Genomic DNA, 27661 nt, shown 5'->3' with positions numbered 1-27661 from the left:
CAGCGCCTGCCGGGCCCCGCACGTGCCACAGCTCGCGCAGGACCCCGGCCAGTCGCCCACTCCCTGCGCGCGCGAGGGAGGGGCGGGGGCGCGGAGGACTTTGCCAGGACCTCCTCTGTCGCAAATCGTGTGCCTCGTTCCAACGCGAGCACACTGCACGTGCGCCGGGTGGGGGTGGGAGGGGCCACGAGACGCGGGAGCGCCGTCTGTCCTCGCGCACCGACCCCGTTGTGAGGCGCGCGAGCCCGATCCCGAGTGGAACGGCGCAGAGCGGCGCATCGTGTTAATTCTGTCTCGCCTCTTGACGCGTCCCACGCGTGCGCGACTCGAGCTCCCGATGTCGGCGTCCTCCCAGCGGGCAGGAAGCGAGATCTCGCGAGGTTTCGACCTGGCGAGGGCGGCGTGGGGCCGGGGAGCGTCTCTCGGTTCGTTGGCGCCGAGTTGGTAGAACAATAGGCGCGTCGGCGGCGGCCAGCGCGTGCAGGGAGAAGCGGTGCGGGGGCCTCCCCAGCGCCCTTCCCTGGCCCAGACCCGCGCGGGGCTCTGACGTTAGGAGCCAGCGGCGGCGGCGGCGGCGCGTCCTGTCCTGCCTCCGCGTGCGGGGGCGGCGGGTCCCCCCCCCCCAATTATGACCCCCTCGGGCTGGGGGGCTGCGCTGTGGCCTGGGGGGAATCTCCCCTCTCCCCGCTGGTCACAGGGCGTCTCCGAGCGGACTTTGAGACTGTGACAGCCCCGCTCAGACTCGGGTTATTTTTTCCTTCCCCCCCCCCCCCCCGTGCGTGTATTGCGCGGAGCCGGCTTTAGGGGAAATGGTGCCCTGGGCCCCCCCGCGGGCTCCCCGCCCTCCGTCGCCCCTAGCCCCTGCACCGCCTCTTGCGCCCGCGCGGGGAACCTGGGGTGGATGCACGGAGCAGCGGGCGTTGCTGCTGGCTGCCCTCTAACGGCTGCTTCCGCCCACCCCGCGGGGGCGGGGGGAGAGCGAGAACATCAGGGCTCCCTCCCTGCAGCCCAGGTCACTTCCCCACCTGGCTGCCGAAGAGAAGGGCAGAGAGCAGCGGCTCCTGGTGCTCGCCTCACAGCCCAGATGGGGAAAGTGACCTAGATGCAGGGGGCCCTTGCTGTTGCTCCTCGTTCTCCCCATCACAGTCCCCGAGGGGAGCATGAAGAAAAGGAGTACTTGTGGCACCTTAGAGACTAACCAATTTATTTGAACATAAAGCTTTCGTGAGATACAGCTCACTTCATCGGATGCATCCGATGAAGTGAGCTGTAGCTTTTCTTTTTGCAGATACAGACTAACAGGGCTGCTACTCTGAAACCTGTCATTATGCAAGGGGAGCATGGAGGAACATGGTGCGGGAGCCATATCTGTGTGTCATTGCTCGCCTCCGCTCCCCCATGTTCCTCTGCTGGGAGGAACCGGGGAGAAATCTGGGCGCCCCTCACACATGGTGCTCTCCTGCCACCCAAGAGGAGTTTCTGACACTACACCAGCAGCGCGCACCTCTGCTCTGCTGCACGGCACCCCCTTGACCACTTGCACTCTGGGTAGTCACCCAGGTTCCCCTCTTCCTCCTCCGCCCCAAGGCTGGGCCTGGTATTGGGTGACGCTGCATAGGCAGTTACACAGTTTCTCTTGCATAGTCAGTGCAGGTGTTTGAGGCAATAACAAATCACTCCAAAATTCTAAAAATAAAATGAATGTGATTGGACAACAGACTACATTGGAAAGGGCACTCATGGGCAGGTGTAGTGACTTATCCCTCCCATTTGAGCTGCCTTTCACTCCCATTTGAAATTGACTGCATTTCAAGATGATGCTTTCCCTTTATGATCGTGGATTATCAGGATCTGACAGTGTTTTATTTGAAGTGGAAGTCAAGGCAATCTTCCCTCCTACATTATCTTTTTTTTTTTTTTTGACACTTAGCATTAATTAACTTCCAGACAAGGAATGCATTTTCAGTTCTTCTATGTAATTGTCTCGAGCGTGTATTTATAATGATGTAGCTGTGTTGGTTTCTGGCAGGGCCAGTGGAGCCCTCCCAAAAGTCTTGGGGCCAGGGGCCCCTGCCTCTTCCGGCCGAGCTGAAAGCCAGAGTGGGCCGGGAGCTGGGAACCCTCCACCTACTCTGGGCGGGGGGCCGCAGAGCAGAGACACAGGCCTGGGACTGCTCTCCACCCCCTACCCTGGACAGGTGGAAGGTCCGTGGCATGGCATCCAACAGCTGCCCAGGCTCCCCACTGGCTGCCAACAGGGGGCAGAGAGATGGGGTGGGGGCAGGTCCATGGCAAAAAGGGGATGGGCTAGGCCCATCCACTTTCAAAAAGTTCCAGGATATTTGAAAGACAAGGCAGGTGAGGTAATATCTTTTGTACCAACTTCTGTTAATAAAAGAGACACGGTTACACAGTTCTTGAGCTCGAAAGTGTGTCTCTTCCAGCAACAGAAGTTGGCCCAATAAAAGGTATTACCTCACCCACCTTCTTTCTCTAGAGCTTGTATTGTCACTTGCAAAATATGGCCCAATCCTGCAATCTAATCTGTGCAAGCAGAGTCCTTATAGATCAGTTTGATGATGTGTTACTGATTACCTTCTACATGGCTCCCATTGTATGGTAAGGGCCTTGACATACAGCTTTTTTTTTTATTGTCATTCAACTTGATTTTGGCTTTCTGTGTTTTCCACCAGATATTTTAAATATTATTAGTGGATGATGGGACATTTCTCTTGCATAACCTTGTAATGTCCAACAATACACTCATCTGGTGGTGGCGTAACTACCTCATTCATTACAAGTCTGCGGCTGTAAAATGATCCTGCTCTGAGCACATCCATTCATTGTTACACCATCTGGATTCAAGGGCTACTTTGTAGAGGAATGTGGGCCACTAAACACATGTGTAGCATCCAAAGGCAATGGCCTTCATTGAAAGAGCATGGACTGCATGGTAGCATATTTTTCAAAATTCACCAGTTTTGGACGGGTGTTCTGGGTTGCTGCCATGTAAGAGCCACACATGTTAAATCCACATATAAAGTAAGTATCTACTTAATTTATTTTTTCTATGGTATAGGTATTCATGGTACTCTTTCAACAAGACCAGATTCCTTCAACTAGAGTTTACTGTCTTAGGGTTTGATGAATTGAGGACTACTCGCATAAGGGTTTGCAGGTTTGGACACTAACTCAGAAAAATGACCGGACTAAGGGGTAGAGGTAGGGAAGTAACAGAAGATATGTAACTTGCCATATAGGTTTCTTGTTGTTCTTCTAGCTTTGTTAAGAGGAAAATAAAACCTCTGTGTAGTTTTAGTAAAAATGAGATGATTACAGGTGGAAGACTAGCTGAAAGAAATAAGTGTTTAGGAGAGACTTGCAGGAGGGCATGAACTGAGGTGATTTGATTTACTGAATACGGGAATTAGTCCTCATGTGTGGGGGGGATGAGGCATGAAGACCAGAAAAAGAGGTTAAAGGATTTGGTAAGGTAGGATTAGAGCATAGAATTTGAGTATGACTATGGAAGGTATGCAAGGAGAAAAGCCTAAGGCTGTGGAAACATGATTGAAGCAGTGGACAAGATCATTTATGAAATATAAACTTAATCTTGGTGTTTGCACATCATGTTCTACACATACTGCTTGTAAGTGGCGTAGTCTACTACAGTGGTTCTCAAACTAGGGCCTCCACTTGTTCAGGGAAAGCCCCGGGGGGCCGGGCTCTTTTGTTTACCTGCTGCATCTGCAGGTTTGGCCGATCGCAGCTCCCTCTGGCCACGGTTTGCCGCTTCAGGCCAATGGGGGCTGCGGGAAGGGCGGCCAGCACATCCCTCGGCCTGTGCCGCTTCCCACAGCCCCCATTGGCCTGGAGCAGCAAACTGCGGCCACTGGGAGCTGCGATCGGCCGAACCTGCGGGCACGGCAGCTGAACAAACTGGCCCGGCCCGCCAGGAGCTTTCCCTGAACAAGCAGCGCCCCTAGTTTGAGAACCACTGGTCTACTGTACTTAGTTTTAGACATTTACTTAGATCAGTTTCAGCTTTGAAAGTGTAAATTACTGCATGCTGTTGTTTATTATAAATAATAGCATATTATATATTATGGAAGAGTGTTACACTGTACAAATATGTAAATGACATGGAGCTTTTATTCATCTTTCTAAGGAAAACATGCCCAGCTAGTTTTAAAAAGCACATCGTAATTTTTCACAGCATTATTTTAAATACTTCAGAAAAAAAATAAGCTGAGATTTTCCTGCAACCATTTCTTTTATTCTTTCCTTCAAAAGATTAACCTTTGATTGCCTTAATATGGGTGTCCCAGGTACAGAATGAATGGCTGATAATGGACATGGCAACCGCTGTTGGTGCTAAGAAAGTTAAAACAGCCTATGGGAAAGGGCCCAAAGCAACATATGATGAAAGACAACTCAAGATGGAAGGTATTTAATACTTTTGTTCTCAGTTAAACCCCAAATATCTTGTTTTTTTCATCAAATTACTGTATAATATAGAGTTAAGTATTTTGTAAAAAAAACCCAAAAAACCCCCACAACATACAAGAATTTTTTATTGCTAATAAAAAAGAGTTTTATATTTTTTCCACAGTGCACTAAATAATAATTATTATGGTTCACTGTGGTACATTCTGCAATTTAAAAAATAAATTTTATTCAACCAATACACTATTGGTCCAATCCAGTTGAAGTCAGCAGAACTCTTTCTGTATACTTTATTGGGAATTGGCTGATGATTTAGAAGAAGCTGAAACGGTCTACCAAATGACAAGGATGCAATCTGGTATTATTTTGTAGTTCTTTACTCCATAACTTTAGCTTGTATGTTGGTAGCATGAGGTGACTTAGTAATGGAGTCTTTGTGTGAGCTTTGGGCTCAATCAGAAGCCCATTGAAATCAATGGAAGGACTCTCTTTGACCTCAGTAGTTTTTGAATTAGAGCCTCTGCGTTTGATACAGCTCACCACTTGGGGCTTTTGTGGTTTTGAAGACACACCAAAGGAAGACTCTCATAAGTATTTACTCCTATCTGATTTCTTGATGCTTATTAAGTTGATAGTTATTTTACAATCCCTGGAAAGCTGCCCCAGTGTGAATATAAATTTGTGAATACCTTGCATCTCTTCTTTCATGCCTTCGCGTATTTTCTCAAGATAAAGTCCAAGTTAAATTGTAAGCTTGTTTATTGAACTAGCAATGCATGGTAGCTAACCATCCAGCATGCTAATGTAATATTTTAAGTCTTTTCATTTAGTGCAAATATTTATCGTGTCTCATCTAAACTGCTTGATAGCTCTCATTCAGTATATTTTTGTTCATAAAAATGGCCCATTTGTTGGCAGTTCCTTTGTTAATTCTCGTTAAAAATTTTGGTGAAATAAGTCTATAGCAAATGTTAGGCTGTGGGTTGTTATTTTTAAAATATTTTTTACCATTATTTGTGTAACAGTATTTCCCAGAAGCCCAACAGAGATAGAGGCACCATTGTGCTAGCTGCTGTACATACACATGTAAGAGACAGCCCTGCCCTCAAATGTTTAGTGTGTAAAGTTACATGTCCTGCAGTACTTGCAGACTCAATGAGTGAGCAAACATTCTTCATCCACTCACATGTATTGCATTGCAGGATTAGGGCCTAAATAGACAAGACAGATTAAGAGAAGAAATACCAACTACATAGAAATTGATTTTTCTTTGGCACTTAAAATACATTTCCAGTTCAAATGAGTTTGCACACATAAGTAGCTGCATCTTCAGTTCTTTTTACACTTCATTCAAGGTCTCTGCACATCTTTAAATAACAGTTCTATGGAACACTTAAGAAGGCTCGTGGCAGTAGGAATTCAAGCAGTTCCTTTATGCCACTGACATTGGACTCTGTCTGCTTGACAGCCTTTTATTTGCAGCACTGGAATTTTGAACTAGTGACCACCTGTATTGGTCAGTGGTCCAGTGTAATCAGCAAACAGGCCGGGTAAAATTGTTGCTGTTCTTATAAAGGAAGCTTTAAATGGTTGTGGGGGAGGGGAGTTGTGGGGGAAGGATTAGTTTTAAATTTGAATAGGTTTGATACATAGATATTTTGGGACAGAGGAAAGGGGACAGAACTTTAAAAAACAAAGGCTTAGTCATGAGTGTTTTTCATTTTACCTACTCCAATACTACAAATTTATAAATACCCTTATGTTCTTTGGCTTTCCTCTAACCAGATCTGTACCCTAGGGACCTTGTTATGGTACATTGTAGAATTCTCTGTGCCCTTGCCCACCTGTTCAGAATGTCAGATTTGTCATTTCTTTGGGACCCTTTCTCGTTACCTAAGTTGGTGCAAAGGTGCTGGTATACTGGTGTAAGCCTGTTCCAAAAAAATATCCCTTGTAAAGAAGACGCCTTCTTCAAGGCATAGAGTTTGCTCTGTCTGCTCTGTTCTTGCTTCACAGAAGATGCAGGAAGGATGTATGAGACATGGGTGATCCAGAGGCGGGAAGGACTGATTTGAGAGTGGTAGGGTCTATGGCCTAGGTAAGCTTGTCTCCTTGTCTTTACGATGGCCCATAGGCATTCTGTATAACAGGGGCACCAGTTAGGGCAGCCCTTGGGATTGCCCTAGTTTGTGCCATGTGGCAAACCAGCCCCTAGAAGTCTCTGAACAGGGGAGGTGAAGCTGTCAAAGAATCAATCCTGAAGCACTTGCATGAGAGGAAAGTGATCAGGAACAGCCAGCATGGATTCACCAAGGGAAGGTCATGCCTGACTAATCTAATAGCCTTTTATGATGAGATTACTGGTTCTGTGGATGAAGGGAAAGCAATGGATGTATTGTTTCTTGACTTTAGCAAAGCTTTTGACACGGTCTCCCATAGTATTCTTGTCAGCAAGTTAAGGAAGTATGGGCTGGATGAATGCACCATAAGGTGGGTAGAAAGCTGGCTAGATTGTCGGGCTCAACGGGTAGTGATCAATGGCTCCATGTCTAGTTGGCAGCCGGTATCAAGTGGAGTGCCCCAAGGGTCGGTCCTGGGGCCGGTTTTATTCAATATCTTCATAAATGATCTGGAGGATGGTGTGGATTGCACTCTCAGCAAATTTGCGGATGATACTAAACTGGGAGGAGTGGTAGATACGCTGGAGGGGAGGGATAGGATACAGAAGGACCTAGACCAATTGGAAGATTGGGCCAAAAGGAATCTGATGAGGTTCAATAAGGATAAGTGCAGGGTCCTGCACTTAGGACGGAAGAACCCAATGCACAGCTACAGACTAGGGACCGAATGGCTAGGCAGCAGTTCTGCGGAAAAGGACCTAGGGGTGACAGTGGACGAGAAGCTGGATATGAGTCAGCAGTGTGCCCTTGTTGCCAAGAAGGCCAATGGTATTTTGGGATGTATAAGTAGGGGCATAGCGAGCAGATCGAGGGATGTGATCGTTCCCCTCTATTCGACATTGGTGAGGCCTCATCTGGAGTACTGTGTCCAGTTTTGGGCCCCACACTTCAAGAAGGATGTGGATAAATTGGAGAGAGTCCAGCGAAGGGCAACAAAAATGATTAGGGGACTGGAACACATGAGTTATGAGGAGAGGCTGAGGGAGCTGGGATTGTTTAGCCTGCAGAAGAGAAGAATGAGGGGGGATTTGATAGCTGCTTTCAACTACCTGAAAGGGGGTTCCAAAGAGGATGGCTCTAGACTGTTCTCAATGGTAGCAGATGACAGAACAAGGAGTAATGGTCTCAAGTTGCAGTGGGGGAGGTTTAGATTGGATATTAGGAAAAACTTTTTCACTAAGAGGGTGGTGAAACACTGGAATGCGTTACCTAGGGAGGTGGTAGAATCTCCTTCCTTGGAGGTTTTTAAGGTCAGGCTTGACAAAGCCCTGGCTGGGATGATTTAACTGGGAATTGGTCCTGCTTTGAGCAGGGGGTTGGACTAGATGACCTTCTGGGGTCCCTTCCAACCCTGATATTCTATGATTCTATGATTCTTCCCTCTGTTCCTACAACAACACTAATGCCTTGTCTACACTGCCACTTTACGGTGCTGAAACTTTCTCATTCAGGGGTGTGAAAAAAACACCCCCTGAGAGCTGCAAGTTTCAGCTCTGTAAAGTGGCAGTGTAAACAGTGCACCATTGCTGGGAGCTACTCCCCTCATGGGGGTGGTATTTTTTACAGCGCTGGTGCTGCGACTACACAGCCACTTTAAAGCGCTGCCGTGGCAGCACTTTAATGTCCTAGTGAAGACATACCCTAAGATGGATCTGCACTTAAGTCACGTTTACCTGTTTCTGCATCCCTTAAATGCACAATTATGTTCTCTTTGAAAACATTGGCAAGCAACAAATATCTGATGTTCCCAGATACAACAGTCAACGCCAAATTCAATGTAGATTAAATAGGGGAGGTATTTATTAATTTACAGACTAAAGAGGAAACAAAAAAGTTACATAAAGTGTAAATACTTTATCTTGGAAACTAAAATAAGATTCTGAAAGTTGCCACTAAGGTTATGGAGAAATGTAGAGGAAAATAGACCCTCCCAATGAGCTCCATGACAGACCACAGCTTTTGGTTTTAGTTAGTCTGTATCATTTTTTCCTCTCTCTTTTTCTACATCCCTGCACTTCAAAAAGCATCAGTGTCACCATTTCAGTACACACTAGGCTTAGATTATCTCTTACATATGTAGGTGTTACCAAAAAAAGCTGCTCTGATTTCAGAACAAATCTTATTTTGCTCTCTCCCTGCTACACTTTCTTCTTAAAATACACTTTCTATGGCATTTATTTTTTCTTTGTATTGTCTCAACAATTCTACATAAAATATTCATATATATTCTCCAGTTACTTTTCTCACATATCACTTAATTTGCTTATTATACAGCTAGTTGGTTTACAGTGTATCTCATCTTTCTTGAAATAGCCATCTATTATTTTGTAAATTACAGATTCTATATATTCCCCCACAAAAAAAATAGAGATAAGGTAGGAAGTGTTTTTTCAGTGAATTCTAATTAACACCATCTAAACGATAAACTTTTTTTTTTTTTTAAAGAAGGTCTTACACTTTAGACAAAAAATCTCCCATACATTAATGATTCATTTCTGTGTTACCTGATCCAGTCTGTATGGAAGACATTCAACATACAAGTTTAAACAAAGTACAGACTTCAATGTATAAAATATATCAAACTGTCTGTTTCTTGAAAGTATTCTGCTGCTTTTTCATAGACTTTCAAGAAGAGCTTTTCAGGTATTTTTAAACCTGTATACAAAGAGGAAATCTTTCTCCTCTTCCTGTTTTTAATCCGTACTAAATGAAGGATTTAACCTTAATCCTTTAACATAAAGGATTTAACCTTCTGTTAGGGGCTTCTCTTTCGGAATGCTTTATTCTTCTGATCATTCATCACATGACCATATGAAGCCCTGAAACCTGTACTGTACACAAAGGATGTGTTAGAGGCATGCAAACTAAATTTGGGAAAACAAAGAGTCTTAATGCCTAGAGAATTCAAATATTCCTTTAGGTAATGAGTTAATGAGGATCAAACAAATCTGTCCATAGTGACTGTGTAACTGTCACGCTTCACCCCAAATTCTTCAGTGATATTATGATATAATTATGACATAGTTCTGATGTGTTTTATGCAAGATAAGTCATGTTAGATGTCATTGGAAAGGTTATGATCTGCTGAATATGATTATCCTATTTGTATGCATGTATCATTTTTGTATCTGAAGTTAAGAATATTGATTATGTATCTGTATTACAAAAGTGTTTATACCTGGGGAACGCTCACTATTTCATAGATATTTAGGTCAGAAGGGACCATTATGATCATCTAGTCTGACCTCCTGCACAGCGCAGGCCACAGAATTTCACCCACCACTCCTGCATGAATATTTAGCTACCAAAACCATCTTATCCCATCATAACATCTCCTCCATAAACTTATCGAGTTTAATCTTAAATCCACTAAGCAAGAGGCTCTCAGTCTAGATGGCCCATTCAGGTTAATGAGCCATTAGGAGAAAACAATAGGTCTTAGAAGAAGCTTATCTCCCACCTGGGGGCCTTCCTGGGGACACTACAAACAGCCTCCGAGTGATGGCTGCTGTGACACTATAGGGACATGTGATCAGGTCACCTGGTGCTGGTCTGAATCTTGGGATGTCAAGGTTCCTCCCCCACTCTGAACTCTAGGGTACAGATGTGGGGACCTGCATGAAAAACCTCCTAAGCTTATCTTTACCAGCTTAGGTCAAAACTTCCCCAAGGTACAAAATATTCCACCCGTTGTCCTTGGACTGGCCGCTACCACCACCAAACTAATACTGGTTACTGGGGAAGAGCTGTTTGGACGCGTCCTTCCCCCCAAAATACTTCCCAAAACCTTGCACCCCACTTCCTGGACAAGGTTTGGTAAAAAGCCTCACCAATTTGCCTAGGTGACTACAGACCCAGACCCTTGGATCTTAAGAACAATGAACAATCCTCCCAACACTTGCACCCCCCCTTTCCTGGGAAATGTTGGAATAAAAGCCTCACCAATTTGCATAGGTGACCACAGACCCAAACCCTTGGATCTGAGAACAATGAAAAAGCATTCAGTTTTCTTACAAGGAGACTTTTAATAAAAATAGAAGTAAATAGAAATAAAGCAATCCCCCCTGTAAAATCAGGATGGTAGATATCTTGCAGGGTAATTAGATTAAAAAACATAGAGAACCCCTCTAGGCAAAACCTTACGTTACAAAAAAGATACACAGACAGAAATAGTTATTCTATTCAGCACAATTCTTTTCTCAGCCATTTAAAGAAATCATAATCTAACACATACCTAGCTAGATTACTTACTAAAAGTTCTAAGACTCCATTCCTGGTCTATCCCTGGCCAAGACCCAGCATACAGACAGCCACAGACCCTTTGTTTCTCTCCCTCCTCCCAGCTTTTGAAAGTATCTTGTCTCCTCGTTGGTCATTTTGGTCAGGTGCCAGCAAGGTTACCTTTAGCTTCTTAACCCTTTACAGGTGAGAGGAGCTTTCCCCTGGCCAGGAGGGATTTCAAAGGGGTTTACCCTTCCCTTTATATTTATGACATGGGATATCAGTGTTTTTCTACTGATTGGCATGGGGGAACCAAGCTTTGAAACAAAGAGTTCCCCGCCATATAAAAAAGCTATATAAGGCAGGGGAGTGACATCACTGTGGTTCTTCTCTGACTCCCAACCAAAGTGACTCCTGGAAACACCTGAGGAACCAAGACTGAACTGGGGGAAGTGCTGGACCCAGGCTAAAGGGTTTTTAGCCTGTGAACGGAACACCTGGGGATTCCAAGCTGTAAACTAATGCAGCTTGCCCCTTAAGAAACAGCAGCCTGCATGTACCCTCACTTGGGGTGAGAATTTGCTATTCATATCCGATCTATGTAGTATATTTAAGCTTAGTTTGCGGTTTTTGTTTATTTGTTCGGTTATCTGCTTTGATCTGTTTGCGGTCCCTTATAATCACTTAAAATCTGTCTTTTGTTGTTAATAAACTTGTTTTTGCTTTATCTAAAACCAGTGTGTGGGAGTCATAACTGGGGCAGAAAACTGTTGTGTATTCCTCTCCACACTGAGGGAGGGGACGAATTTCATGATCTTATGCTGTAAAGTTCCCTGTGCAGCGCGAGATGGTATTATTTTGGGTTTACAATCCAGAGGGGGTGCGTGCCTGAGTAGCTGGGATGTTCCCTAGCTGGCACCTTCCCATGTAGGGGCTGGACACAGCGTCTGAATGTAACTGCAGCTGAGTGTGTACCTACCAGTATGTGTGCTGGTGAAAGTGCAGGTTGATCACAGCAGCACAGTATAAAGCACAGTATTCCCTCCTGGGGTGCCACCTGGAACTGGGGTACCACCCAGGGCCAGGGAGGCTCAGTGGTACCCCAGTTCCAGGTGGCACCCCAGGGGGGAATCCATCACTGTAACTTTATGTGAACATATGTTTGAGAAGCACACTGAGGTTTAACAACCTTATTATTGTAGTAACATTGGCATGCCTTGGCACCCTCAGATAAATTTACCTTTAAAATGCAATATATTCAAAGAGAATTAGTTTTATAGCTTTTATTTTTGCATGATTTACAAGTCCAGTCCAAACATACTGAAGAAGTTGTATGAAATAAGTGGATTATATAGAGAAAAAATACATAAGCTAATTACTGGGTTTTGGTAGTGCAAAGAGGAAGATAATTTACAAAGGAAATTTAAAGATATAGTTAATTAGAGTAACAAATCTGTTCTCATTAGGCATTCGTCTAGACCTTTGTGTTTTAGGAGCTAAAGGTATCTTGAGGCTGGGAGAGTAACTCGAACAATATGATCTAGCTTTGTTCTCCATTCCCTTTTAACACTCATTTCCTAATCCTTTGCTGAAGGTCTGAGATCATAAGAGTGAGGCCTTCTGTGGCATACTTTGCTTATTTTTTTATTGCTTATTTTAACTATCTTCCATACAGTATATGGCTTTTATGATCAGCAATAGCAGAATCTTGCAAGTTTCTGGAGGTATGTAAGAAGTTAGATCTTTAGGGTTTTGTCTACTCAAGATAAATTTGGGGAAATTTTTTTTCTCTCTAATATTGCTGCAGGTTCAGTTGAGCCCATGGTAAAACTGGTGGGAATTTTGTTTTTAAAATTCCCTTGTATAAACACAGCTTTGAATTTAAGGGTTCTAATAATATTGCTTTGGACTCTTGTCCTCCCTAAAGCTGAGAGTAGACTCAATCCTGTAAAAGATTTCAGATTCCTTTAAAAACAACAAGGAGTCTGGTGGCACCTTAAAGACTAACAGATTTATTGGGTCATAAGCCTTCGTGAGGAAAAACCCACGATGCATCTGAAGAAATGTTTTTTTTACCCACAAAAGCTTATGCCCAAATAAATCTGTTAGTCTTTAAGATGCCACCAGACTCCTCGTTGTTTTGTGGATACAGACTAACACACCTACCTCTCTGATACTCAGATTCCTTTGTTACACATTGGGCAATTGAACTCTAGTTAACGCTGTGTTTAATATTAAGTGCTCTAGATGCCATGCTAAGCATTAACGTAGGCAGATGCCCTGATCCTGTAAACACTTACGTACTTGCTTAACTTTACTTCTTTGAGTAGTCCCATTGAAATCAACGTGTGGTGGTTTTTGTTTTACTTTTTTTAAAACTATAGTTTGTGTCTCTTTTGTCTTCTCACAAATGCAACTATAACATGTGTTTTCTTTTCTCTGAATAAGAAATGCCTTTTACAGAAATTTGTCTCTGCATTATTGGATGCTGATGGTAGCATTTCTAAAGTAAATTAATTCCAATAATGAAAGGGAAAAATGTGTTTTTCCAAGAGGACTATTTTAGAGTCAGTACTGCGCATTAAAAGTGAATATGATGACCAGATGTAATTACCTACAATTCGGAGCAATTTTAACCATGTCAGCCAGCAGCAATATGGGTTTAAACTGTACCAATCCATCAAACAGTTCTGGAAAATGACTAGAATCATTTATTTTATTTTTTTTAAAGTTGTCTTTACTAAGTAGCCAAATATGGGAAAACATATCTACTCAATATATTGTGTTAAACTTTTTAATTTAACAAAGGAATACAACATTTATAAAAACACTTTATTAATATCTTATTGTGGATAAAAGTAATTTTCCAGTTGGAACAATAGAAATGGAGCAGTATTTGACGAAGCAGCATTTTGAACACAATTTCCCTGAAATTCAAAGATGCTGTGCACCTACAAGCTCCTGTTGAATTAATTGGGGGTTGAAGGTGCTCAGCTCTTTTGAAAATAAGCCAGCTGTTTTTAGATATTCTGCTTGTGTGTGCTATATAGCAAAAAATAAATGTGTTAAAGCATTTAACTGATCCATCTCCTGATAGCAAAATTTTGTTTCCACAGCAAAAATGAAACATCTCAACCTGTCATTTGCAGCTTGTGGGTTTCTGGGTATATACCACTTGGGGGCAGCATCTGCTCTTTGCAGGCATGGTAAGAAGTTACTGAAGGTTGTGAAGGCTTTTGCAGGAGCTTCTGCAGGATCACTGGTTGCCACAGTTCTGTTAACAATGCCAGAAAACATAGAGGTAATTGAAAAGTAACTAATCCATTTAGAATGTAGCAATTTAAAAAAAAAAAAAAAAAAAACTTAAATTCCTAAAGTAAGGTTTTTAGGCTGGCACTATTTTTATTTGGTTGACTGTTTTATTTTGTGAGTGTTTGTTTGTTATTTTAGTTCTTGTCTAGGAGCAGAGCTCACAACTCTTTGTTTTCCCTAACAAAGAAAGTCTGTGTATATTCCTCATACAGTTTTTAAAAATACTTACCAACTAACGAAGTATGTGCTCAATTTAAATAATAAGATTATATTTTAGCTGTATAATTTTAAAGTCACATATGTATAAAGATTTGTTGATATATGTAAAGTCATACATACACGTGTGCACGCACATACACTATTTGTATCCTTGTAGTTTAGGACAGCAGTTCTCAACCGGGGATCTGTGGCCCCCTGGGGATCCATGAGCCGGTTTCAGGGGGTCTTTGAGCCCCAAGCTCTGGTGCCCTGTGGAGCAGAAGCCCCGAGCCCATGGGCAGAGTTGGTGGGGAGATCAGAGGTGCATTGACCCCCAAACTGCAGTGCCTTAACCGTAGCAGAGCAGTCCCAGCGGCAGCTCCACACACCGCTCTTCCCCAACCCCTGAAGCCCCGCCTCCTAGCCGGGTTGGTGGTGGGAAGTTGGAACTGGGCAGTGTGGGGTGTCTGCTGCTCTGACAGGTTTCATGGAGGAGGAAGTGCAGCGCTCCCTTGTCTTCTCTTGGTGCCCAGGGCTGTGGCTGCTCCTCAGCTCCCAGCTCCTTTTGTACAACCAGTAAGAGCTGCCTGGGCATGGGGATCTCGTTCTGCAGAGCCTTCGGGGAGCAGCGACAGTAGTGGTGTGTGTGTGTGTCTCTTGGCACAGCCCCTAGAACCCCTCTCCCTGCACCCTGAGCAGTTTTCAAACTTTTTGAGCTGAACCCCTTACCCTTTCAGTTATAATTTTTGGTTGCGCCTCCCCCAACCCAGACAAGCTGGGTGGTCTGCCGAGGTGAGTTGGGGATGGAGTTGGTGCTCCCTTCCTGAGCCCTGCTGGCTCTGCCCCACTCCCACCCCAAATAGAAGTCAAACTTCACCTATGCCCGAGGTCCGTGCCCAGGGGCCGGAGCCCCGATGTCCTGCAGGGCAGAAGCCCAGATGGAAGAACCTGAAGCCCAGAGCCCCCAATCCTTACCACCACCACCCAGACTCTGGAGTTTTTGTAGCATGTTGGGGGCAGAAGGGGCTGAGAAAGAAAAAGGTTGAGAAACCTGGGTTTAGGGGACAATATGAGGGAAGTGATGAGTGAGATTTTTGCTGGTGATATGCTTTTAATTTATTAAAGTTTGCTGTAGAGTGGTAATCAGTTTCTGTCCTAGGCTGACAGTCACAGCCAACTGCAGACACTGTTCAGTAAGCATGCACTGCTGTCCTTGTAAGGAAGGAGATATAAGGAACTTACAGGTGCTTTCTTAATTGATTGATATTAGCGCATACAGTTACAGGCTTTGATTCTCTATTTTGTCCAAGGTCTGATTGGGTGGAGTAAAGAGTGGATGATTGAGGGCATGTTTGCAGGAAGCCAGTTATGGCTTTCTGATTCAGGGCCAAGTAGCCCTGCTCAATTTCGGGCTGTCGCTGTGAACTTACACCAATGGAGGATGATGCATGGCAGAGCTCTGCCATTCCCCCTACCTGTCCCACCCAGGCTTTACCCCTCCAAAATATCCCCTCCTCCTTAGGCTGGAAGTGGTGAGGGAGAGAGAGTGGAGCAGCAGAGCTTTCTGATGGAGAGTTCTCTGCAGCAGCAATTCTCCACTACCTCGGCTGCTTGAAGGCCACTTTGCACTTCTTATGCAGCCCAAAGTGGCCTTAGTAGACTGGAGAATCCAACCCAAAATGTAAAAATGAAACTAAATGATCATTCACTGACTACCAGCACAAGCCCAAAAGTTTTGGTTTTGCTCTTTTATTGAAATAAAGTACATATTACATTGTCTGATATTAATGAAATTTTGCATGTACAGATATCATTATATGAATTAGAGAACACTATTTGAGGTCTCTAGCCTTTCTTTACATTTTTAAAAATTAACTTTTTCATCATTCTGTTTCTGTTGCACGAATGGAAAATTATGTGAGCCCTCCAGTGGACAAAATAATACAGTAGAACCTCAGAGTTACGAACACCAAAATTACGAACTGACCAGTCAGCCACAAACCTCATTTGGAACCGGAAGTACGCAATCAAGCAGCAGCAGAGACGAAAAAATAAGGCAAATGCAGTACAGTACTGTGTTAAACATAAACTATGAAAAAATAAAGGGAAAGCAGCATTTTTCTTCTGCATAGTAAAGTTTCAAAGCTGTATTAAGTTATAAACTTTTCAGAGAACAACTATAACACTTTGTTCAGAATTACAAATGTTTCAGAGTTATGAGCAACCTCCATTCCTGAGATGTTCATAACTCAAGGTTCTACTGTATCTCTTAATTTACATGGATGTTACCCAAAGACAGTTCAGTCTTGTGGATAGAATGTGTTTCATTCAAATGTTGCATTTCTATTGAAATTTCTGTTCAACTTTTCTGTCACTGTAATTCTATATTCTTACCATTAGCAAAAAATTCCAACTGAGCCAAACCATGAACAAAGAATGTTACAAAGAACATTCCAACATAGACATATTTGATATCCATAAAAGCAACTTTGTTAGACAAGTTAGGTTTTTTTTCAAATATGGCTAAGTTAGACAAATAATTAGGACTTTCTCCCACCCCTGATTACAGAGATCTTGTGTGGGTTTCTGAATCTGAGGAGAGAGTCTAAAAGTGAGGTGAGCTGTAATTAGTGCTTGGTGAATAATGGATTTTTTCAGTTTGCTGTAAAATTAAAAAAAAAATGAAAAAAAAGTTTTGTTTTGCATTGAAGGGAAAATGTTTTTTGAAAACTTCCTACAAATCAAAATATTCCAGGAATGTCAAAACAAAACATTTCGACCCAAAAATTTCATTTTACTTTCAGGCTTTTTGATTAAAACAAAGGAAAGGAGGACTAGATTCACAACTTTGGTAGTGAAGAAGTGGTGGTGGCTTAGCTCCCTTGTAAGCTTTAGCCCAGTGGTTAGGGCACTCACTTGGGATGTGACACGTGCCAAATGTGATTTTCAAAAGTTCCTAAGCAGGTTAAGCACTTAACTTTCATTAGTTTCTGCATCTTTAGGCATATCAATACTAAGTCACTTTTGCAAATGGAACTTAGGCTCCTAAGTCACACTGATGCTTTTGAATAGTTTAATATCTTATGACCATAACTTTGAGTAGTTGTCAACAGGAGATGTTCTTTTTGATGGCAAAAGTGAATAATTCTTATTATGACTAGATCCTGTCATACAAAACAATAGCCTGTAATACATATTTCAGAGGAACAGCCGTGTTAGTCTGTATTCGCAAAAAGAAAAGGAGTACTTGTGGCACCTTAGAGACTAAATGAACAGGTGATTTGGAATTGGTAATGCCCTATAGAGCGCAATTTGTCAGTAGTTCCTATCTGATATCTGTTTGACCTGTGAGAAATAAGTTGGTCTCAGACATGTTATAGTGAAGATTTGTTTCTAGTACAAATCTATCACAGTTGGCATTTAATTCACACATATGTTGCCAGTCTATACAGAGAGCCTGAGTAGGGAGACTAAATTTTCCTCGGGCACTTAGGTGGGCCAGATTTAAGACACATGCAAGGTATGGGAAAGTTTTACTGCTGCCAATGGTATATATCTCTTCTGTGGATAGCATGCCTTCTGTTTTCAGGGCTGTCAATCTTTACCTTTTCTGAGCACTGATTTTATAACATGTTACCCAAAAAAACGAACAAAAATCCCTGTAACCAGATGTCTCCAAATGGTTGATCCAAGACTCTATTTTTAATTTATTTATTTATTGCAACAAATTTAGTATTTCATCATGCAGAAAGCTATTAACCAAAAAACTCTAAGCTATTTATAGACCACTCTAATATACAACTGAACACTTAAAGTACATTTAGGTACAACATGTCTCTTGAAAACCAGTTTTGAAAACTGGATAGCAGGTTCTTCGAGACACTAGAACTGGAATAACTCTTTTCACAAAATGGTATAGGAATTCATACAAATACAGTTTTGCTAATCTCAAGCATTCAAAGTCCAAAGTTAGACCCTCTGAAAATCATCTTAAAAGCAAATAAATATTGGGTTCTTTTTATTTGCCTTCTGACAGTTGAGCTTCTGACATTTTAGGGTTCATATTTCTAAGCTTTGATCTGCAACAATGAGGTTTGGAAACTTAGGGTTTTTTTTTAAAAAATTGATATTCTTACCTTTATAACATGACATCAGGACCTGGAACTTTAAGAAAAACACTAGATGTTGCAAGACTTCTCAATAAAATGGTGAGAGATAGCAGTATATTCCATACTTGCAAGTAAATATGAATTTAATATGTTGTCACAAAAATATATTTACTGTACATAAAGTAATTGTGTTCAGCAGCTTCAGAGAACTGGCCCTTGTGGATCAGATGCAATATTACCTTTATTCCAATGTAAATTGCTTGTATTTACTGAAGATTTACTCTCAGAATGTCTTTTATCTGTCAGTTTTGCCTACCCACTTCAGTTGTCACCAGTGCTTGTTAATTTTCCCAACAACTGCAGAAATTTTGCTTTTGCATCAGTGAGGGAGGAGCCTTTAAATACCTTTTCAATCTTTCTTTTTATACAGCTGTAGTGAAATACCTCAACTGTATCTTTATTGGTTAAGTGAATTTTAAGATGTCGCTTTCCATTGAAATTCCCTGATATAAAAGCTAACTTCTGCAATGTTACATGTCAGCGGATTCCTCATCTAATGGGTGATATTCATAGAAAATAAACAGCATACCTTTTGGATTTTTATATATATATATATATATATATACACACACATATATATATCAGGTGAAAGAAAAAATCCGTAAGGTATGCTGTTTATTTTCTATGAATATATAAATATATAAAACTTTCTTTCACATTTTTTCCCATGTGGTATACACAAGTGAGATGGTGTGGTGTGGAGAAGTAATTAATTTGTCTTATTCACATCTGGTTTGTCTGTAATGGGACGTGAGCAGACATAGACTTCATCAGTTATCTTGTAATTCCTTTTTGGTAAAGTAAATGCTCATCAATTAATATGCTATGGATAAACCATTACACTACAATTATTTATAATTAACATTTGGTGTTATTCAGGTGGACATGGTTTTTAATAACTACATAACCTTTCATACCAAGCATTTTAATTTTCAGGAATGCGAAGTGTTTACCTATAACTTTGCAGAGGAAATTAGAAAACTGTACTTTGGTGCAGTGACACCAGGTTATGATTTCATGACACGACTTAGGTATGTATCTTAATGAACTTTTCTAAGTTCAATTCTATATAAAACTCAAAATTCGTGAAAATAGTGAGAAAGTATAGAAGGCTATTTGTACTATGGAAAGCTCAGCTTTCTTCCACTTCTGAAATATTTATAAGCTGTTCAATAATTAATGGTGAATAATGTTAATCATTTTCTTTATTACAGGGCAGGTATAGAGTCTTTTCTTCCTTCTAATGCTCATGAGATAGCAGAGAATCGTCTCTATGTATCAATCACCAACACTAAAAATGGAAAAAATTATTTGGTTTCAAATTTTTCCTCCAGGGAGGACCTCATTAAGGTAACAAAGTTGCATATCACTTCTGTAAATGAAAATGCATGCCTGTCTCCCAAAGTCTGGGACATCTTTTTTTTTTTTTTTATTATTTTTGTAATTTGATTAAATCCTATTCCTTTTACTCATTTGAGTAATCTCACTGACTTCAGTGGGACTGCCCACATAACCAAGGCAAGCAAAAATATAGTAGCACAGCAGCACCACTATAGTTAAGGTTGTGTCACAACTTCTGTTTAAAGGTCAATGTTTTTAAGTCTTCTAAAATCAACATGCTTAATCAGATTCCTTTCAAATTTGGTGTGCCTCATGATGGTGCAGGATAAGGGTAGTGACCCAAATTTGGGCTAGGAGTTCCAGAGATACAAACCCTGAAAAAAACTAGCCATTTTTCAAAAAGTTTCTAGATAGTATGTTTTTGTACAGAGCAGGAGCTCAAACTATTGATGTGATGCAGATCAAATGGTCTCAGTCTGTTGAGTTTTACCCAAAGTTGTGTGTAGCACCCACTAAATCTTTGTGAGACCCAAACTGAGAACAGTATTTAAGAAAATGTACATTATTTACAGACTGCATACAACAATACAGAAAAATGCCTACAAGATTTACATTCCTGCCATTTTATGGGCTTTAAAGCTCAACTCTTGTACATAAGAATGGCCATACTGGGTGAGACCAATGGTCCATCTAACACAGTGTCCTGTCTCTGACAGTGGCCAGTGCCAGATGCTTCAGAGGGAATGCACAGAACAGAGCAATTTATCAGGTGAACCATTTCTGTCATCCAGTGCCATCTTCTGGTTTAGGGACACCCAGAGCATGAGGTTGCATCCCTGCACATCTTGGCTAATAGCCATTGAGGGACATATCCTCCATGAACTCACCTAATTATTTTTTGAACCCAGTTATAGTTTTGGCCTTCACAACAACCCATGGCAATAACTTACTTGGGTTGAGTGTGCATTATGGGAACAAGTACTTTTGTTTCTTTTAAAGCTGCTGCCTGTTAATTTCATCAGGTGACCCCTAGTTTATGTGTTATGTGAAGGCATAAATAATACTTCCCTATTCACTGCCTTTATACCATTCATGATTTTATACACATCAATTATATCACTCCTCAGTCTTCTTTTTTCTAAGCTTGAACAATCACAGTTTTTTAAATCTCTCCTTATATGGAGCTGCTCCATATCACTAATAATTTTGGTTGCCCTTCTCTGTACTTTTCAAATTTTAATATATCTTTTTTTGAGATGGGACAACCAGAATTGCATTAATTATTTAGGTGTGGGGATACCATGGATTTTTATAGTGGCATTGTGATATTTTCTGTTTTATCATTTATCACTTTCTAATGGTTCCTAAGACGTTTAGCTTTTTTGACTAGTTCTGCACATTGAGCGGGTGTTTTCAGAGAACTATTCACAGTGACTGCCAAGATCTTTCTTGAGTAGTAACAGCTAATTTAGAGCCAGTCATTTTGTATGTATAGTTGGGATTATTTTTTCCAATGTGCATTACTTTTCACTTATCAACACTGTAAGTGCTTTCAAATCTGATTGGTTACTCAGATTGCTTTGAAATTAGGTTTGTGTCATGGGGATGCAGGATAACATTGTAATCAAAATTTGGGGTCATTTGACTGAGTGGTTCCTGAGTGAAAGAAACCCCCTGTCATGGGGTGAATGAATCCCATACTGGCCCAGCAACCAAAGAATTAATACAGGCACTGCAGGCTGCTACCGATTGGAAGCCTTGAAGCAGCTGGGAGGATAAAAGAGCTGGGTGGCAGAGTGGCGGGACAGTTACCAGAGAAGTGAGCAGGCTGAAGATAAAAGCTCCTGACAGCAAACTACTAAAGAGCTTCCCAGAAACAACAGTCCAGGAGCGGATTAACTGATCAACAGGGTGGGGAGCCTGCAAAGATCCAGGGAAAGGTAGGAAAAAGATCAGGGCATTGTCAGAGTCGAAGAATCCTGATTTTGCTTACCTGACTTGAAGGCCCTGAGCTGGAACCCAGTGGAGTGGGCGGGCACGGGTTCCCATACCAACCCCTTGGCAGACTTGGAACTCAAGAAAAGTTTGTCAAACTCCTGTGCACTTTGGACACTCAGCCCAGGCTCGGTAAGCCCTAGGGCTGTGCTACACTTGGCCAGATGGGCTCTGTTGCACTCCTGCACCATCCCATACCTCACTTTCCCCAAAATAAAAAATAGTTATTTCTTTCTTCTGCCTTGTACTGTTAAACTGAGAAATACCAATGACTGGAGGAATCACAGGCCCTGTGGAGATAGATGGCTGTGAGCTCACTCTTTAATTAACACATTTAAGGGTGAGCTAACCACAAGCCTCCACTAAGATAAAAGGAGTTTTGGACTGAGTGGCTGGAGGTTGACCAGCCTCTTTATTATTCTGCTGTGTTCATAATAAACCTCCCCATAAAATAGAAGCATGTTATATTTTAACAGAAACAACTGGTCACAAACAACATGAGTTATTAAATCTTTACTGCACAGAAACATCAGTGGGTGTTCACTCACGGCAGTGGCATTGGTACACTCCCTCGAACTACCCAGCCATGCATGAAGCGGCTTCACAGAAACCTTGTGATTATCTTATCCTTAAATGTGTTAATTTGAGTCATGGGTGGCAATTTTATTGCGAGTAATTCAAGTGTTTGGGGCGGAGGGTGAGGGGGGGAATAGACAGGTGACTGCTTCCTAGAGCAGGAGGAGAGGAGTATTAGGGAGCAGAGGAATGGGTAAATAAGGCGTCAGAGGGTTTTGGGGCTGCAGTGAGTCTAGTTTTACCCAAGGTACTGTACGGCACCCAATAAGTTTCTGAGGGACTCCAGTGAATGATGTTTAAGAACAGGTTCACTTATTTGCTTGTGCAGTCTAATAGGATTACAGTGCGTAAGCACCAATAAAGAAGAAAAAACATGACGGTTTCTGTGAAGCCGCTTCATGCATGCCTGATGGGTTGGAGGGAATGTGCCAATGCCATTGCCGTTCGTGAACACCCACTGATGTTTCTGTGCAGTAAAGATTTAATAACTCATGTTATTTGCAGGCTGGTCTAACCAAAATTTTGGTTATATCAAGTGGGGAGGAACCAGGTACAGAGGACTTTGTGGTAGGAGGACAGGAGAGGGATTGCTGCTCTTGAGGGAGCGGGGAAATGAGGATGTGTTGGAAAGCCTTGGATTGTCTGAGAAAAGCTGTTTTACCAGTTTCTGAGAATAGGGAGGAGAATGTGGCTGGTAAGTGGCTACTTCTTGATCTCAGCGCAGATTTATGCGGTGTTTCCAAAGACACACAGGATGGGAGTGGAGAGAGGTGGCCTGTGTTGGCATCATGTTTTGCCCACTCTGACGCATCTAACTGATGGCTTAACAGGTTGTGACCTACCTAGAGCAGGGGTGGGCAAACATTTTGGCCCAAGGGCCACATCTGGCTATAGAAATTGTATGGCAGGCCATGAATGCTTATGAAATTGGAGTTGGGGCGAGGACTGTGGCTGGGGGTGCAGGCTCTGGGGTGGGGCCAGAAATGAGTTCAAGGTGTGGGAGGGGGCTCTTGGCTGGGGCATGGGGAATGGGGGGGAGGGCTCCGGCTGGGGGTGTGAGCTCTGGGGTGGGGCTGAGGATGAGGAGTTTGGGGTGCAGAAGGGTGCTCTGGGCTGGGACTGAGGGATTTGGAGGGCGTGAGGGGTATCAGGGCTGGGGTAGGGGGTTGGGGCATGGGGACGTGGCTCAGGGTGCAGGCTCAGGTGGTGCTTACTTCAAGTGACTTCAGGAAGCAGCAGCATGTCCCCCCTCTGTCTCCTAGGCAGAGGCGCGGGCAGGCAGCTCTGCTGCGTGCTGACCCATCTGCAGGTACCACCCCTGCAGCTCCCATTGGCTGTGATTCCCGGCCAATGGGAGCTGCAGGGACAGTGCTTGGGATGGGAGCAGCATGCAGAGCCAGAGGGGGGACATGCCGTTGCTTCCGGGAGTGGCCCCCGACCCTGCTTCCCAGCTGGAGCTCCGGAGTGGGGCAAGCCCCAGACCCCGCTCCCCAGCGGGAGCTCGAGCACCGGATTAAAGTGGCTGGTGGGCCGGATCCAGCCCACAGGCCGTAGTTTGCCCACCCCTGACCTTGGGAGACAATGATCTGCGTCTTATTCCTGATGTGCATTTCATATGTTATATTAAGAGCGGATTAAGACTGCATCATAGATTTGTGTCCAGCAGCAGTGATTGGTTTCTCTGAGTTGGCTGAGTGTTTGAATAACTGCTACAGTGACCATATGATTAATATTAATAAGTGTTGGTAGAACATTAAATCAGGAAATTGGAGGGTTTATGGCTGACTGAAAATACTTACTGTATGGCAAAGAAAAACTGCAAGCTCTGCCACCTCCCTGTTTCTCAGAGATGGGGTACATCTGTTGGGCAGGGGTCTTGCTCTCTCTCTCTCAAACATAAAACTGTCAGTATTTTAGAAGAGAAATCCTGTCTGTGATTTCTCTCACCATCCCTTCCAAACTCCACTGCCCAACCATTCTGAGTCATGACCTGTAATGTCTACATGTATCTATGCAGCTACAGACATTGTAGCTGGCACATGGATTGGTGCTTGAACTGTGCCATGAAGTGGCTGTGGAGCAGCACAAGAGCTTGCTGAACCATGCTGCTGGTGCACATATTCATCATTCTGGTCATGAGCCCTTGGTCCTGCTCCCTGTTCACCCTCTTTATCCAGGAGCTTCTGGAGCTGTCTCTCCTCATGGAGTGTGCCTCTCTCCTGCTTAGTTTTCCTAAAAGCAAGGTGCTGTTTGCTCCTCCTTGGTCCTCCTCCTGATCCCGTTGCTGGCTAATTGTGACACTCAGAGTTCTAGGTGAGAGGCTTGGCCCAGCAGGTGAGAAAGTGCCTGCCAATGGAATGAAACAGTAAATTAATTATATTGCCATTGGGGGAAGGAAGAGAATCTCCTCATTTTGCTTTCTTTCTGTACACAACCACACAATTTGCAATATTTTGGAATGCTTATATATCATTCCTTCATGAATTCTCACGTATAATCATTTTCTTGTCTACCATTGGGAGCCTTGTGCACACACACACTGTGGTAAGTAACATTGATTTTACTTTAATTAAAAGAAAAAAGTTGGATCTAGCTGAGAGATGGTGGGTTAAAGTCATATTTCAGGGATATTTACCAGTACTGGCTTAGACTTTGTTTCATGCAAGGGAAGCGCTCTAATATTTCAGAAATACGAGAATGGGGAAAAAAAGTAATTTTCCTTGCAAGTGGTAGGGTCCCATCAGTGTATGCAGTAGACCTGGTGATTGTGAAGGGGTTCACTTGCTACACGATTGCTTTCTTGTGGCCAGGCATGATACAGAAGCTCTTTCCCCATATAGTACCCCTTGCTGACAGTCGCTCTGTCAGTGTAGTGGTCTCTGTTCCCAAAATTTGGCCTTCCAGCGAGGTCAAGCTTTACTCCACCCTATCTAGGTAAACAGAGAATCCAACCTAACTGTAATCCAGTGACTTTACAACCAGTTTGCCATCTGTCTCTGGGTTCTTTATGCCCCTTACCTCAAGGGCTTTCACCCCAACTTCCTTAATGGCTGGTAGGGGAGCCCCGGCCCTCCCTCTTCTCTAGGTTCCAGATCACAGCCAAAGTCTGCTCCCTTAGGCCATGGATCAGTGGGTAGTGATCGATCTATTGGGGATCTCTCTGCCGTCGACTCCAGAACTCCACCATGGCAAGAGGCGGAAGCGGAGTCGACGGGGGAGCGGCAGCTGTCGATCCTGTGCCGCGAGGATGCAAAGTAAGTGATTCTAAGTCGATCTAAGATATGTCGACTTCAGCTATGCTTTCTCGTAGCTGAAGTTGCGTATCTTAGATTGATTTCCCTCCCCCCCAGTGTAGACCAGGCCTTAGAGTCCTTGATGCTTCCCTGCACTCTTCTATTCTCCAGAGAGTGATTGCAGACTCTCTTCCTGCAGCCCTCTTCTGTTTCAAATTTCCTGGCTTTTTAATCACCACCCAGCCCCTCCCCAGCTGGGTTTCATCATCAATTAAGCCTGGCTGTCTCTCTCACAAGGTGCTGCCGGGTATGTTAGTTAGCCTCAGGCCAACAGTAACCCCTTCAGGCCCTGTGTGGGGTACACCCACATCACAGTGACTTAGCAGCCCATTGGTGAGTATAGAGGTTTAGTAAGCTACCAGGGGGGTCTCAGAAAGTTCTCTCTACCCAGAAAGCTAAAACATTGTCTTGAATTCCTGTTCCATAAAACATTTTCCTTAGGGCTGTCAATTAATTGCAGTTAACTCATGCCATTAACTCAAAAAAAATTAATTGTGATTAATTACACTGTTAAACAATAGAATACCAATTGAAATGCATTAAATATTTTGGATGTTTTTCTGTGTTTTCAAATATATATTACAACACAATACCAAGTGTACAATGCCCACGTTATATTATTTGTATTACAAATATTTGCACTGTAAAAATGATAAACAAAAGAAATAGCATTTTTCAAGTTACCTTATACAAGGATTGTAGTGCAGTCTCTTTATCGAGAACGTGTAACTTACAGATGTAGGCTCTAAAGTTTAAATTGTTTTGGTTTTGAGTGCAGTTATGGAACAAAAAAAATCTAGAAGTCCACTCAGTCTTACTTCTTGTTCAACCAATCACTAAGACAAACCAGTTTACATTTATGGGAGATAATGCTGCCTTCTTTTTGTTTACAATGTCACCTGAAACTGAGAACAGGCATTCGCATGGTGCTTTTGTAGCTGGCGTTGCATGGTATTTACGTGCCAGATATGCTAAATATTCATATGCCCTTGTATGCTTCGGCCACCATTCCACAGGACATATGTCCATGCTGATGATGCTCTTCAAAAAAATAATGTGTTAATTAAATTTGTAACTGAACTCCTCGGGGGAGAATTGTACATCCCTGCTCTGTTTTACCTGCATTCTGCCCTATATTTCATGTTATAGCTGTCTCAGATGATGACCCAGAACACATTCGTTTTAAGAACACTTTCACAGCAGATTTGACAAAATGCAAAGGAAGGTACCAATGTGAGATTTCTAAAAATAGCTACAGCACTCGACCCAAGGTTTAATAATCTGCAGTGCCGACCAAAATCTGAGAGGGATGAGGTGTGGAGTATGTTTTCAGAAGTCTTAAAAGAGCAGCACTCAGATGGGGAAACTACAGTACCGAACCACCCAAAAAGAAAATCAACCGTCTGCTGGTGGTATCTGACTCAAATGATGAAAATGAACATGCGTCGGTCTGCACTGTTTTGGATCATTATCAAGCAGAACGCGTCATCAGCATAGACACATGTCCTCTGGAGTGGTGGTTGAAGCATGAAGGGACATAAGAATGTTTAGCATATCTGGCACGTAAATATCTTGCAACGCCTGCTACAACAGTGCCATGTGAACGCCTGTTCTCACTTTCAGGTGACATTGTAAACAAGAAGCAAGCAACATTATTTCCTGCAAATTATAGCTAAACTTTTTTTCTAAGCTATTGGCTGAAGTAGGACTAAGTAAATTTGTAGGCTTTAAAGTTTTTATAATAATGCAGTTATTTTTTTGTACATAATTCTACATTTGTAAGTTCAACTTCCATGATAAAGAAATTGCACTATTGTATTAGGTGAATTGAAAAATACTATTTCTATTGTTTTTTACAGTGTGAATATTTGTAATAAAAATAAATGTAAAGTGAGCACTGTACACTTTGTATTCTGTGTTGTAATTGAAA

The 27661-nt window shown here is 42.7% G+C and overlaps 1 protein-coding gene across 8 annotated transcripts in view; it reads left to right on the top strand.

Annotated features, from left to right (window-relative positions):
* Positions 1–202: 202 nt before the first annotated feature.
* PNPLA4 (patatin like domain 4, phospholipase and triacylglycerol lipase) overlaps positions 203–27661 on the top strand; it is a 42564-nt gene continuing 15105 nt past the window's right edge. The window contains exons 1-6 of one of the 8 annotated variants that reach the window (XM_073354407.2): positions 203–425; positions 2694–3042; positions 4329–4446; positions 13964–14148; positions 19463–19557; positions 19741–19876. In XM_073354407.2, coding sequence (XP_073210508.2) covers positions 2884–3042; positions 4329–4446; positions 13964–14148; positions 19463–19557; positions 19741–19876 — 693 coding nt within the window. In that variant the 5' untranslated portion in view covers positions 203–425; positions 2694–2883. Of the gene's footprint in view, positions 426–454; positions 3043–4293; positions 4447–5175; positions 5195–13963; positions 14149–14535; positions 14680–18543; positions 18566–19462; positions 19558–19740; positions 19877–27661 lie in introns of those variants that run through there. The other 7 variants (XM_073354474.2, XM_073354418.2, XM_073354428.2 and 4 more) reach the window with 7 other exon arrangements.

This window comes from Lepidochelys kempii, chromosome 1 (assembly GCF_965140285.1).
Source record: "Lepidochelys kempii isolate rLepKem1 chromosome 1, rLepKem1.hap1, whole genome shotgun sequence".
NCBI lineage: Eukaryota > Metazoa > Chordata > Testudines > Cheloniidae > Lepidochelys > Lepidochelys kempii.
Note: the sequence above shows the minus strand (reverse complement) of the source record. Positions and strands in the feature narration are given on the sequence as shown.